The sequence below is a fragment of the Tinamus guttatus genome, unplaced genomic scaffold (assembly GCF_059628265.1).
Source record: "Tinamus guttatus ecotype Peru unplaced genomic scaffold, ASM5962826v1 Tinamus_guttatus_pri_ptg000640l, whole genome shotgun sequence".
Taxonomy (NCBI): Eukaryota; Metazoa; Chordata; class Aves; order Tinamiformes; family Tinamidae; genus Tinamus; species Tinamus guttatus.
Genome location: NW_028289174.1, coordinates 18,298 through 33,717, shown reverse-complemented (window position 1 = coordinate 33,717; position 15,420 = coordinate 18,298). Strand labels below are relative to the sequence as shown.

At 38.6% G+C, this 15,420-nt stretch overlaps 1 protein-coding gene across 3 annotated transcripts in view; it reads left to right on the top strand.

The window, feature by feature from the left end:
• LOC104577658 (kinesin-like protein KIF2A) overlaps positions 1-14,056 on the top strand; it is a 56,604-nt gene extending 42,548 nt beyond the window's left edge. The window contains exons 16-21 of one of the 3 annotated variants that reach the window (XM_088535676.1): positions 2,152-2,219; positions 4,102-4,185; positions 5,355-5,505; positions 7,107-7,208; positions 8,983-9,118; positions 12,421-14,056. In XM_088535676.1, coding sequence (XP_088391802.1) covers positions 2,152-2,219; positions 4,102-4,185; positions 5,355-5,505; positions 7,107-7,208; positions 8,983-9,118; positions 12,421-12,506 — 627 coding nt within the window. In that variant the 3' untranslated portion in view covers positions 12,507-14,056. Of the gene's footprint in view, positions 1-2,151; positions 2,220-4,101; positions 4,216-5,354; positions 5,506-7,106; positions 7,209-8,982; positions 9,119-12,420 lie in introns of all 3 variants that reach the window. The other 2 variants (XM_088535675.1, XM_088535677.1) reach the window with 2 other exon arrangements.
• The last annotated feature ends 1,364 nt before the right edge of the window (positions 14,057-15,420 follow it).

Below are 15,420 nucleotides of genomic sequence, written 5' to 3'. Positions count from 1 at the left end.
ACAATACTGTTATAACTGCTACAAGGTAGCATACAGATAGTGGTTGTGTTTGCTCCAAATATTTTAGCCTGTTACAGGCAACATTAATTAAAGAGATTACAGTACAGAAAAAATACTTGATTAGAGAATATTATTTATTGAACATGTAAGATAATTCATCAAAATGTGATCCCTTTTAAGATCCAGTAGCCCTCTATCAGAGGGAAAATCGAGCATCCCTTTACAATATATGTTTGTTTCCAAGAGATGTACTTAAATACGTTGGTTTGGATTTTCTTAGTTGTTGTAATTTCACTAAAGCTCTTGTCCTTAAATAGTTCAAAGACTATTTCCATTGTCTTTAAATAGTTGTAACTTCTTTGTGAAATTTGGAAATGTGCTGTAGTATGAATTGCATCCTTTTTTCAGTAATGTATCATCAGCTGAAATCTGCAAGGTAACTACATAGAATAGTTTTATTTTTTTTAAACAGTACCATGCCATTGACTTGCTGCAGTTGTCCAGACCCCCTCAGTCTTCCAGGCTTGAAGGACTTCAGGCTTGGAGGACATTGGAGACTTAGGTGTCCCAAAGGGGACATCATTCCCGCTTTGGCTAATAAGCAATACAATATAGATTCAACATTCAAATTGGCCAATATAGTAAGTATTGGTCTTAAAGATCCTCTTGAGCATAGATGGTGCTGATCTCTCCACCCTTCTCATCTGGAACTATGAATGGGGATATGAAGCAAGGGGAGCCTGGAGGCCTCCTGTCCTTTCTGTCCTTGGGTTGTGGGGGCACCGGGGGGGGGGGGGGGGGTTAGTGGACATTGCTGTTCAACAGACTGAGTCCTGTGCACAGGGTGCCCTCCCTCGAGGAGCTATCCGCATGGCAGACCCCACGTTCAGTGTCACTTTGTTCCTTATACACCTGAAGAAGTTGTAACCTCCTTCTGGCCCTGATATTCTGACAGTTGCCAAATGTCATCTACTTTGAACATTAAACGGAATCAAGAGTTGCACAAGATGCACGTTTCACATAACAGTGACTCTGGAAGAATTTTGGGAACCTTAATAAAGAAACATGTAGTCATATGATCATTTTAAACCTACATTTCTTCTTTTTTTCTTTAGTAACTGGTGAGTACCAGTATTAGGGGTTGAAACTTAGTGTATAAAGCAGATACTTTAGATTTTCTAACCCCCTCCCACCCTGTATTTTTCCTTCCTCCCCAGTAGGAGAAATTCCTCTCAGGATGATTACCTCTGCCCTTGTACAGTAATGTCAGGAGCAGGATGAAAGAAAAGACCAGGATTATCTAAACTCCATCAGTTTCAGTCTCCTGATGCTGTGCTGTCAGGAGAAAAAAAAAAAAATCTTAGTGAACAGGATCATAGGGGTGGTTGTTCTGGACAGTACCTTTATGGCTCTTCTGAAAGGGGCACAGATGGAAAGAACTGGACTACTGAGAGCAGCTAGGACAAATAATGATGCCAATGTTGCCTGATCACATTGTTGTTTTTGTTAAGTGCTGAAAAGAGAGATCTTTAGGGTATTTTATTTCACTGGAAAAGGAAAGACTGATAGACTCCAGATATGTCTGATCCTTAGTTACCTGTCAAGTATTTACAGATGCTTTCAAATTCAGGAAAAAAAAATCCTTTATTCAGGGAAATTACTTAAACGTGTACTTTAATGTTAATAAGTATTGTTCTGGACTGTGGCCAATGTAGATCTCTTCAATCAGCATGAAGTATGCTTGAATGGAGAACAGCTTTCAAAAGTCTAAAAAAAAAATCTGGTAATTGTTTCTGGGATCCATTAGAATTGTTTTTTACTGAGTTGCATGTTTTCCTTTTTGAGGGGTCTTATTTTTCAGTGAGGGTTTTGCATTTGCATGCTGTGTTACCAAGACTGTCAGATGGGGGAAATTAACTGAAATTTTCTTGAATTCTTAATGCTTTGGATATGGTTAAAAAAAAATTAAACTGAAGCTTTGACTTGAAGTTTCTCTTCTTGAGATGTCATTATTAGAACATCTGTATGTAGTGAACAATTTTTTTTGTAGATCTCATACGAGACTGGAGATCAAAAATAAATTTAATTTGAATTGATCTACCCTTCCATCTCTACAAAATGATTTATTAACTTGCAGTTTGTTTTCTCCAGATTGCTACAATTTCTCCAGGAATGGCATCATGTGAAAACACTCTAAATACATTGAGATACGCAAATAGGTATGGAAAATACTATTGTCTATAGTTATACTAGGTGTCGATCACTGAAATTTGGAATACTGTTGCTCCATGATTGTTTTAGCTACTTCAATAACTTTAGTATACTGGCGTTTCGTAATAAAATTGAGATCAGAAGACTCATTGGGGCACATATTTAATTTAATTTGTAACTTTTTACAATCATTACAACAGAATCAATAGAAACTCCATTTAAGCCATTATCTACAGATGGATATAGTGTGGAGGGCAGGGAATATGGAAAATGCGCTTATTAGTTTTTCCCCTCCTCTGGAGACATCAGCTCTTACATTAGAGGTAGTTAGTATTCATGATCATGATCACCCCCGTAGAATTGCATGGAGTTGCCAAACTGTTTTATATATACCAAGTGTATTTATCAAAAATATGTGTTGACCAAGTGCAACATGAAGTTTATTTATATACCAAATATTCTTGTCAAACTCTGCAATTGCTGTGGCTCAAATTTTATGCATCGTAAGTTCAAATATCCAATGTACCTAAGTGAGGAGTCAGTTAATCAAACAGTGGCTTTGTAGCCAATGTAGAGAAGCCAGCAGCTCCAGAGGCTGATGGATCACCTCTGAGATTTGTACTGCTCTCTGTAAGTGCTGACCTCTCCCCATTGCGACTGTAAAAGGAGCTTCCCCAGCTGGAATTCTGACAGCTTGTGCCTGCGGCGATGGGGTGGCCACGTCCCCTATGTGCCTGCAATCAGAACTGCCCAGGGTTTTACAGCAAAATCCAGAGATTTCCCCCCTTTGCTGCAAAGAACAAAGGACAAAAACAAATGCTTTACCCATTGGAAATCCTGGTTTGGGGTGTGGTTGTTTTTTTTTTTTTTTTCTTGCCTGAGAAATTATAGAGACTGATCTCCGTCTGCTGCTGCTTGTCTGGGGACCTCCAGCTAGACACTAATTGGACAAAAAGGACTGCTAGATAGGAAGGTTTACAGTAGGCTTCCTCCAAGAGGCTGAGTGTGCTTGTGTCTGCATCAAGGGAGCTAATAGCAAATCTGTCCAATTTGGACTGCTCTATGTGACTTCCATCCTTATGAGTATGGGGCATCTAGGTAACATAAGGAAGGAAAATTCACCTTGGTCACGGTGGCTGGACTTTTCTACTTCTTACAGAGTAAGAGCTGCAAAAGTGATTCCAGCAAAAGACCCTGTACATTTTTTACAAGGGGGTAGTCGGTCTAATGCAAAAGATGTTTTTCTGACATGTAGGCAGTATTGTGGGCCACTTCCAAAAAACTAAAAACCTATCTCTAGTATACTATATATGTTGAACCCTTGGTTTCTTACCCTTGATGTTTTTATATAGTAGATGTCTATCACTGTAAAGTTACCTCATGTATTTTGTTTAGTATTTTAACTTTTTCTATCAATATATTTTTTTTTAACAATGAGTGATTTTTTTTTTTTTTTTTTTTTTTTAGGTTCTGAGTATTGGCATGTGTGTGTAAGATAACGGGCAGTATATAATTCAAACTATTACAGTTGTAATGGTTTGATGTTATGAAAGGAGCAATTTAGTAGAATGTTGAATGTATACCAAATTTTATTAATTAAACTAAGTGAAATCTGGAATTAATCCTCTGAAAACATTTCTATTATACTTTCCTGAAAAAAGCATCACTGGTTTTGTTAAATTTTGTTAGTGATATATATATGACTCATTTTTGCAGGTTTAGATATGCTGACTTATGTTTATATGTAATATGTTTACTTACGTTTAAATTTTAAAATAATTTATTTTCTTGCTATACTATTAAAGACAAATACTAAGAAAAGAGTTGTCATTTTAACTGTCTTTGTGAGAACATTTTCTTTTAATTTGCTGATATATTTTGCTGCTGCAGAGTAAAGGAATTTGGAATTAGTCCTTCGGACATTCCCTTCTCACAGGGTAGTGGCAGTCGCTCTGATCTCTCTCCTTCTTATGAGTATGACGACTTTTCTCCTTCAATCACCAGGTCTACTTCATTCTACACATGGAATCTTTATTTTTAAGTTTTCTGTTTGGCTATCTAATTTTACAGACCAACCTTTCATTAGTCCCCTTGCCTGAATCACACATACTTTTTATTTTGTTTGGCAGGTGATGGTTCTGCATGATCTCTAATCATCTTCCCATTTTTTTGTTCATCTTCCTTAAACATTATCCAGGCTCACTATTTTCCTTCATACATTAAAGAAATGGCGATGTCACCTTTATACATTTAGTGGACCAAATTTGTGACAAGTCTGTGTTTTGAATAATATTCATATGTCTTTTTTTGCTACCTAATTAAAAATATAAGGAATTTTGATACATACATACTTTGGAAACATTTCATCTTCTGGAGATTAATGAAATACAGCTTCCATTTTGGTAAAAAATGTTACTTTAAAAAACTTGATTTCCCTTTAGATATGAAGAGTTTGTTTTAATACTTGCTATAAATTCAGACTTTGATAGTCTGCTTTGTAAACTCATTTTTAAATGAAATTTTTTCCTGAATCAGATTATCACTCTCTTAAATTATTTTCATTCTGCAAGAGTCTAACATTTTAATAAGATATTTTAGCTTTGAGATTATTTGAATTAAATTAACTTTAATTAAAAGATGGATTCATTCTCTGGGGTACTTGCTTGAAAGTTATTATTTTCTTCAGAATCCTTGGGGGCTTTGCTTATGATAGCTAGCTGAGGTACTGATTTTTTTTCTTTAAAGCAAAACTGTCTGCACAGAAAAAGAAAGATGGTCAGATCTTTAGGGTGCTGAGTATATGACCTTGTCCTTACAATTTTCAGATATTCTTTGCTTGTTAAAGAGTTATTAACACTGAAGATTTGGGGATTTTTCCCTTCTTACTTGTTCATAACTAGTAAGATTTTAACCAAAAAATGCCTTTTGGTTTAATTCACCTGTAATAGCTGAAATTCAATGGCCTGTGCTTTTTAGGAGCCTTTTTTGGCATTGAAGTACATTAAACTTATGAAGCTGACATCATCATCCTTTAGAAAATGAAGTAAATAATAGCATATAAATCCAAAGAGCTTTGTTTTTTCATTGTGACTATTTTGTGTAGGAAGTTACTAATTTAAAAATGAAATATTTTCTGATTGTAGAGTGAAGGAACTGACGGTTGATCCTAGTGCTGCAGGAGATAGCCGTCCAATTATACACCATGCTCCAAATCAGATCGATGACCTAGAGACGCAGTGGGGTGTAGGGAGCTCTCCTCAGAGGGATGATCTCAAATTGCTTTGTGAACAAAATGTGAGTAGTTTACAGAATCGCATATAAAGAGGTGATTATAAATATAGTGTTAGAACCGCACCAGAATAATGTCTATTTATAGCCCATTAGCAATATCATTAATAAGTACAGCATGACACTTCACCTTTTCATGTTATGGTATTTATTCCCATACAGAAAAATCTATTTTCTTGGTGGGTGAGAGAAAAATGTTTTACACCTTTCTTCTCTGCTGATTAGGACTTCTAACATCTACACAGTGTCTGCTCTAGGCTTGAACATTGTTTTGTTTGCATTTTTCCAGTATAGCTTCATTGCTTATTAGAGAAGTTAGAAGTATGCTGGGAAGTCCATCCACTTTATTTAATACTCAAGTGTTTTTGAACATTATTTTCCATGCATGTAACACTCATTTCAAGTCAATTTGCCTTTCTCTGCATTTAGAAATGCAACTATACATCATTTTTCTTTCCCCACATCCTGATTTTCATTGAAGTGAAACCCCAGACCACTGGCTGAAAAAGAGCCACAAACGTTCCCAAAATGTCTTCCTGGGGGATGAGTGGGGGACTGGGACTGAGAGGCATCCTCTGAAGGCTGTTTTTCACATGCAGATGATTGTTAGCTCTAGTTATTATTCTTTTAATGTTCAACAAGAATTAAAACCCAGTTTGTGGAAATTCTGCTCAAAGATTAAAAAAAGAAAAATCTTTACTATTCTACCTTATTTCCTCTCTGTTTTCTCAAGTACCTCTCCATGGAGTTTCTCATTTTAGTATCTAGTTCTTCTAGGGCTCTATTTTCTAAGAATATTCTGTGTGATTCTTAGGGCTTCCTATTGGACAATTCTTCCACCTAAATATCCTTTCATACCATACTTTTTCCTTGTTCAAGTAGAATTTGATTAAGCTGTGTGGTATATTTTTTAAAAAGTCAAAGCCATGCTATAAAGAACCATGCTGTCTTGCTAAAACTTTAATTACAGCAAACTGTCTGCTTTCCCCTTTGATTGTTAACTATTCATGTCTAAAGAAAAAGTCCTATGTGTTGCCACAGTATATAATACCATAGTTTGCATTCTTCTCATATATTAACAGCTACTTTTTTTAAAATTTTTCCCTTTACATTTATTATACTTCTTTTCCAACAGACAAAGTGCATTTTGATACCATGAAATGTATTGAATGCAATTCTTTGTTCTCAAAAAAATGTTGTCTATTTTGCTGTGCATAAAAAAAGGGCCCTGACAGCAAACAAGTTTTCTGTAGCTGCTAAAACCTACTAGAAATGACTGTTCTCCTCTTGTGACTTCCATCTTCCACTATTTTGACTTGTTTTCTTTATGTAGAATTCCCAGTTTTTCAGTATTCACTAGGATGTATGACTGGAAAATTTTAATGAATATAAATTAAATTAAACTTTGTTAGCATTTTGATCTTATTCCCCTCTCCCTTAATTTTTGAAGATTTTTCATATCAGAAATATAAACTTCTAAGTCCATCTCTGACAAATTCTACCTTCCATGTATTTCTTTTCATATTCTGTGATGGAATGCAACATGTTCAGTATATTTCCTTTAGTCAAGTTCTTTCCAGTGTAACAAACTTAACTATTGTTTTTAGGAAGAGGAAGTTTCTCCACAGTTGTTTACTTTCCATGAAGCTGTTTCACAGATGGTAGAAATGGAGGAACAAGTTGTTGAAGATCACAGGGCTGTCTTTCAGGTAAAAGATGGAACTCTGCATTGTTTTATGTTAACCCAGGAATTTAGGATTCTCCAAAAAAAAAAAGTACATATTCTCAAGATACAGGATAACATCTGGTAATTCTACTGCAGTCAAACAGAGATTTCTAAATTGTTTTATTACACTGAGCTCACTGTATCAAACAAGAAAACAGTTTAGAGCCATAAACACCACTCTCTGGAATGACAGAAAAGTATGTCTCTCATCACCAACAAAGATCTACTAAAATTTTCCTTTTCTTTTCATAAACGTTCTAAATGGATAAGATAGCATAAGAAAAGCTCCTACTTTTTCCTTTAACACTGAGATATATTCTCTTTTAGTCATTTTCAAGCATTAATGACCGTATTTTGTAATTGCAAGGAGCTTTCTCAGAGTGGACTTGCATTTCCAATTTCCCTGTCTAATCTGTGACAATATTCCTTTGCTGAAGCGGGCAGTTAACAGAAATGTTTCCATTAGCACCATTTCTGTTGAGAGTACGATTATCTCCCTCTGGGATACAAAGTTTCCCTAGAAGAGACGGAAGTATTTCTAACTGTCTGTTCACTTGCTCTGTAGAGGTAGAAGTAAAGGTTTCCTCTTGCCACTAGTCAGGGTCTTTGGAAGGAGTACTGGCAACACAGGGCAATGCTGGTTAGTGCTTTGAATCCTTTTACATTCGCAGAGTAAGTTGTAATAAAAATAAGTATGAATTAATTATCTCCAGAAGTGAATGCAAGGTGCTTCTATGTTTAGCCTTAGAGCCCTAAGGTGGGCTGTCCATTTGGCATGTCTGCGGCAAGTGAACAGCAGAACATTAAACCTTCTGTAGGGAATACACACATCTCCTCAATTAAGGCATCTAACTAACATCTAACCTAAGGCATCTAACTAACTAACATCTAACTTAAGGCATCTAAAAATAACACATTTTAGAACAGATGTAGAAATTTAGTAGTTAAAAATCACTAGCCCTGAGGTAAAATGTGCAACAGTGTGAAAGTCATATGCCATATGCTGTAGCCGTGTCCTAATGCTTACAAATTTGGGAGACAAGCTACATGGGTCTCACGTTACTGCTTGTCTGTGTCCATCTGGCCTTCTGCTGGAGACTGCAGCTCTCCACAGCAGTCAGCAGCAGGAAACATGTCCAAGGCTCACCTCCCTTCGTTCACAGCATGGCTTGTTGGTTTATACCATGGGTGAAGGTGGGCTGCACCAATACACAGTCTCTAAGCTGTACCAGACAGTTCTTAATGTGAAAAAATGTCTTAAAAGTAGTGTTCTAGAGATGCTTGCCTTTCATTAATTCTTAGATGTATATATTTACATTAGATGAGATAAATACTATGCCACCAATGTGAACTCCACCTGTCCTGAATGCCAAAAAAATATACATAGGGTTTGCTTGTAGTATTACTTAAGCTGCCGAGCACAGAGGGAAGGAATTAATTTTAGTATTTCAGATCCAGCATTCATAGAACTGTCAGCTGCTTTCTCTTTCTAAATCAAGGCATTTCTAACAGAATCAGTTCTCCTGCATGCATAGCTTTGCATTAGTCTGTAAGCTTTTTAAGCTCCTGCTTGTATTCTTATTTGCTGCAAGACCTTCCCCGCCTCCTTTCTTTCCCCCTTTTCCCACCTTTTCTGTTACAGTGTAGTGACTAGACAATAAAAGTGTGGTCGTCTTTGAAAAAGGAGTAATTCAGCTGTTTGTTTTGAAATTCATACCTTTGTCAATGTATTTATTTTTTCTTTAACTTTTATCTAGGAATCTATTAGATGGCTGGAAGATGAAAAAGCTCTTCTTGAGATGACAGAAGAAGTAGACTATGATGTAGATTCTTATGCTACCCAACTCGAAGCAATTCTAGAGCAAAAAATTGATATTCTAACTGAACTTCGAGGTAGACTGATTTTAATCACTTTTGTGTGCATTAATAGCAAAAGAGTGTGGTGTTATTTTCCTTTATGCTGTTCTGCATGTCCTGTGAGGACATGCTCTGTCCTATGCTCTGCTGCCTAAGAGCAAGTTTGTTCAGTTTATTGTGGTTTAAAGGAAGAGGCTCTGCTTTACCTCTAGGAAATACATGCTTGATCCTGCAGCTTTTTTCCTTTGCTTTGTTACAAAATAAAGGATGGATGTAGGAGGAAAAAAAAAAAAGGGTGAGAAAACAAACAAACAAACAAAAAAAAACAACAACAAAAAAAGCAATGAGGAACAAGTAGCAGGAACTCCCAGTTCCTTCTGCATTGTACTCCAGTGTGCCAGGGAGCCTGCTGTCATGTTCAGTCTGTGTATTTAGAGCTGTGTCAAGCCCTGAATAGCTTGGTTATTAGTGTATCTTTTGGCTCTTCAGTATTCCCGACTGTCTTTTGTCAGCCTCTCTTTGCTGAAAACAAATCACAGATATTTTTTAGCATCCAAATTTGAGACTCTTCAGCATATCTTTTCATATGATCTTGTCAGCTTGGTACCTCATTCAGATGAATGAGGATATAGGGAGTCTTCCTTTTTGATTTTATATTCTGGGTCTCCTTGGATGACACATGCTATATTGGTGAAATTGAAAGGGTTTAGGACTTGGGGCTTGTTGTTGTTGAAACCACATTATAAAAAGCCTTAGAAGATAAAATATTTGATTATACTCAGTTTGATTATCTGCTGTAGGTTACAAGAATACTTCAAGCAAGTCAGATATGGCTTGCTTACCCTCTAAGGGTATGTTGCCCACAGTATAGAATCATAGAATGCTTAGGGTTGGAAGGGACCTCTAGAGATCATCTAGTTCAACCCCCCTGCACACACAGGGACACCTAGAGCACGTGGCACAGGACTGCATCCAAGCGGGTTTTGAAGAGCTCCAGAGAAGGAGACTCCACAACCTCTCTGGGCAGCCTGTTCCAGTGCTCTGTCACCCTCACTGTTAAGAAATTTTTCCTTAAGTTCCTATGGAATTTTTGGTGTTTCAGTTTCCGGCCATTTCCTCTAGTCCTATCAGTGGCCACCACTGAAAAGAGACCATCCCCGTCCTCTGCACTCCCTCCCTTGAGGTATTTATAGACACTGATTAGATCCCCTCTCAGCCTTCTCTTCTCCAGGCTGAACAGGCCCAGCTCCTTCAGCCTCTCCTCATAGGGCAGATGTTCCAGGCCCCTGATCATCCTTGTGGCCCTGCGCTGGACTCTCTCCAGAAGCTCCACATCCCTCTTGTACTGCGGAGCCCAGAACTGGACACAATACTCCAGATGCGGCCTCACTAGGGCTGAGTAGAGGGGCAGGATCACTTCCCTCGACCTGCTGGAGACGCTCTTCTTAATGCAGCCCAGGATTCCATTGGTCTTCTTGACCATGAGGGCACACTGCTGCCTCATGGTCAACTTATCATCCACCATGACACCCAGGTCTTTCTCCGCAGAGCTGCTCTCCAGAAGGTCGGTCCCCAGCCTGTACTGGTGCCTGGGGTTATTCCTCCCCAGGTGCAGAACCTTGCACTTGGCCTTGTTGAATTGCATGAGGTTTTTCACCGCCCAGTTGTCCAGTCTGTCCAGGTCCCTCTGGATGGCAGCGCAGCCCTCTGGGGTATCGGCTACTCCTCCCAGTTTGGTATCATCAGCAAACTTGCTGAGGGAGCACTCCGTGCCTTCATCCAGGTCATTGATGAATAAATTGAACAGGACTGGACCAAGGACTGACCCCTGGGGGACCCCGCTAGCTACAGGCCTCCAACTAGACCCTGCACCGCTGATCAACACTCTCTGAGCTCTGCCATCCAGCCAGTTCCTAATCCACCTCACTGTCCACTCATCTATCGCACACTTCCAGAGCTTGCCCAGAAGGATGTTGTGAGGGACGGTGTCAAAAGCCTTGGTGAAGTCGAGATAGACGACATCCACCGCTCTCCCCTCGTCTATCCAGCCGGTCATTCCATCATAGAAGGCTATCAGGTTAGTCAGGCAAGATTTCCCCTTGGTGAATCCATGCTGACTATTCTTGAGCACCTTCTTGTCCTCCATGTGCTTGGAGACAACGGCCAGTATGAGCCATTCCATCACTTTTCCGGGGACGGAGGTGAGGCTCACTGGCCTGTAGTTGCCTGGGTCCTCCTTCTTGCCTTTTTTGAAGAAAGACTGGCGTGACATTGGCCTTCTTCCAGTCTTCCGGTCTTCTTGCCTTCTGGCCTTCTTCCACTCTTGCTGTACTCTAGCAAAGAAGTGGAGGTACTTTCTCTTGCTTTTTATGATCTAGATGATGGCTTCCATTTCACAATAAGACCATTTTAGATATCAGCAATGGCGAAGCACCAATTTTTCTCCCAGGTCTTTAATAATTATTAGATACTGCTTTTGAAAAAAAGCACTGGAGGCAAAGGCAATTTAGGAGAACCTTGCTTCTTTACGGTCAGTGTGATACATACACAACTTTACAGGAGAGAATTACTGTTAAGTCAAAGGTTCTTTTGCTCAGCAACATTTGTGCTCTGTTCATGGCACATAATGGTCACTGAATATTTCGGCTTCTATTCCTGTCATTTTGGGATTGATTCCTTTACAATTTCATTTTGGTTCTGCTCCTCACATTCTTGAGCTTATTACAGGGGAATAGGAAGGAGAGGAATAGAAATAGGAAAGGATGCCATATCTCCTTCCTCAGGTTTCTCCAATTCTCTTGTTAGGAATGGTACGTTTATTTATGGCGAATATCTTCAAAAATGTAATCATGAATGCTTTTCTACATTCATGGTAAAATATAGGAGAATCAAATTTGGGGGGTTTTAGACTGCACAGGAGTGACTGATTGTAGACCTAAATACAAATTGGGTTGCCTTTAAGGGCAGTTTAGAAGCTCCTGGGAAGGAGAAGGAAGTAGCCATGTACTCTGTAAGTTTGAAGCAGAATGTAAGTGTGCAGTGGTTACACGTTGGGAATGCAACTGTGCAGCTTCCTAATCTATCCTGCCTAGAGACAGGAGCAGCATCTGGGAAGGGACTGAGTTGCTAAGCAACTTGCCTGTATGGTGAGTATTGAATTTAAGCCCATGTCAGTCCTCTTGTGGTTTGCAGCCTCAGCCTTTTCTTGTGTGCGTGTGGAGGAGTGAACGTCCTTTGCTGTGCGGTAGGGCCAGGCTGTGGAGCAGCAGCGTGTAGTTGCAGGATCTGTGATGAGCGTAAGCACATCAATACTCATTCTCTCTTTTTTTTCATTAAAGATAAAGTGAAATCTTTCCGTGCAGCTCTACAAGAGGAGGAACAGGCCAGTAAACAGATCAATCCGAAAAGACCACGTGCCCTTTGAAATAGGCCTTTGCTGCTAAAGGAATCCATGAACCCATACTGCTGTAGCACACGTTTGTTACAAAACCCAGTGGCTGGAAGAACTCAACTACTTGAAAGTGAAAAACTTTAGAAATGTCTGTGGAAATGTCCTGTTTCTTATTCACCTGAGTGACGTTTTCAGTTTTGTGTGAAATGCTCCTATGATGTCTACAAAATGCTTCTAGACCAGACGGCACAACCATGCAGGGTTCAGATCTGTGAAGCACTTTGTTTCAAATATTTCATTTATTCAACTAGTGAATTTTATGTTTTGGAAATATTTGCCATGTTTTTAATAATGAAGTAAAACTGTGGCCATTAAAAATGCCATGGTATTTCCTTTTAACTATGTTCAGTTTTGTTACAAAGACCAGCTGTGCAGTTTTAAATTGTGTTTGCGTGCATGCACACCTCACTAGTGGTTGGACGTAACTTCTCTTCTACAGACAGCTGTGCTCATCTCTTCCCATTCTGTGCCTCGATGAAGGCTACTTAACCCTAGACATCCTTTTTATGAAGCACAGCCTTAACAACATTCCTTATTTGTCAATGTAAATTACTTTCAGTGTGTGTACATTTTTAATGTGTTTGGAGACTTTTTTTGTGGCTAGTTCATTTCACAGGATGTGCCATATCCTTTGAACAGGAACCACAAGAGCTGTTGGATTGGACAAACAGCTACCATTTCATCCTCCTTGTAAAAATCTGGAATCTAGATTTATTTGAATACCATAAAGAGTGGTTATATAATTCTAACATTTTCTCTGTAAAAACAAACACACAAATAGAAATTAGTTGATGTATAATAAAGGGTAATGTTTAAGTACTAAGGAGAGTTGTATCTTAGGATAATGCAGATATACAACATGTGATATGGTGTGATAATGCTGTCAGAGTAAAGGTGCAGTCTGACCTCTATATATGAATAGGATAACTGTCAAAGATCAGGGATGCAGCTAAAGGAAATACATACTACCCTCTTACATATTGTTAAAATTTGGCTTTTGATGCATGACAAACTTACATGTACATTACCTGTAGGTTGTAGGTAGTTGAGTAGTTCTGTTGCTTTAAAGAAAGTAGCTAATACCTATTTTTCCCTTTGTGTAGTGCCAGCAGCTGAAAAGTGGGGTGAAATTGCATCATTTGAGGATTTGCACAATACCTCTACCTAGTACTAATAGAAATCCCACAAGTACCTGAATTCTCACAAATGGCGCCATGTATATCAACATGTTTCAGGTGGTGGCACTCAAGTTATTTTTGCAAGTCAACATCAGGAAAAAAAAAAAAAAAAAGGATTGCCTTTTCCTATAAGAACTTCTTGTCAAAGGAAGAATTGTAGACCTCTCTAGGAGTTCTCCCTGTTTCCAGGAGTTCATAGCAGCAGACTTTCCTTGGAACTGCTTAAAAATCACTTTTGGAATACAAGCCTGTTTGTCAGGGCTGGAGGAAAATAAAGGGAAGGCAATGAAAAAAAGAGTTAAATGAGCCAGGAATTCTTGTAGTGTTTAATGTTTGTATCTCCCATAGAAAGATAGCTATGGGAAGCTCTTGTTGCATCATGTGGGGGGGAAAAAAAAATCCTCTTGTGTGTAAACAGGAAAACTGAAATAATGATGTAGATTTTACATAATGTATTTAATAAATAAGGCTATTAAATGAATTTCAAATGAGAATTTACTTCTTTGCAAGTTATATTTTGCTGTGGGAAGGGTTTTACTTTGTAAACGTGTCTGAGTTGGTTAGTTATGTTTGAAATATTTTTCAAAAGGTCTCTGATTTCAGAATGATTAGTTTTGGAAATGACTATTCTGTGCAAGCCTGTAATTTAGGAAGAAATTCCATGAAACATTTCCCTGACCTTAGTTTTGCAGCAGCTCTCAGTGAAACATCACTGATCCTTCTCACCATTTGTCTCAGCACAGGTAAAAGGGGGGAAAAAAGGGAGAGAGGAGGTGGAAGACAGCTGCTTTGGGTCATAGGTGCTAGTACAGGTTAATTGGAAGAGCCATGGCTTTTGTTTGTTTGAAGCTGCTATAGCAGGATTTAACTTGAGAAAGGATCAGCGTGCTGCTCTTCGAAGCTCTGTGCAAGCCACCGGCCACAAACAGAGAGTGGTTTAGAGCAGGTACCAAAGAGGAGAGACAGAAGAGAGGCAGTTAAAAGAGTCCAGTAGCTTTTTACTAAGCTCTGTAAATAACACATCTAGTCCTGTGGGTCTAGCAGGAGGGATGTTAAGGAACAGCGTTGATTACAGGCCAGTACTGTAAGGATCAGGCCAACACCAATCCTGAAACAGCAAGAATTTAGATGCAAAATTAGTATGACTTTTTATGGCACTCAGTCCTGCAGCCCATTGCTATGATGGACTGAAATTACTTGAACTGGACTTAGAGGACCAGATGTTGTTTCCTGCCTGAAAGTATATGAAAAATGTGACACATCTCTGCAATGCGATCTGTCTGTACAGGTCTTGGCATGTCTTGGTGCCTACTTAGCACCAATCAGAAATGCATGTTGTATGCAGGGAAGCAGCATGAAAATAATCATTAAGTTATAGATTAAAGGAGCAGTTTTCAAGCCATTGTTGCAGGATGGCTGCTGAATAATGACTGAAGTATGAATACTTACTTGCATCACTAGTTGGACTTACATAAAATGAAACTCATTTTGGAGCAGTTTTTTTGCTAGTTTCATGCTTCTTCTCCATTTACTATTGTATTTATGGAAGGACATATGCTGTATAAAAAATCATGTTAGTTACAGGGCCATGCCTTCACCCTGGCATCATGCTAACAAGAGTTGGTCTTTTTCTGACTCATAACAAGATAAAGTGGATTTTACAATGGGTGTTATATAGAGTTAATGCAGTATTCCTGAGTAAACCTTGC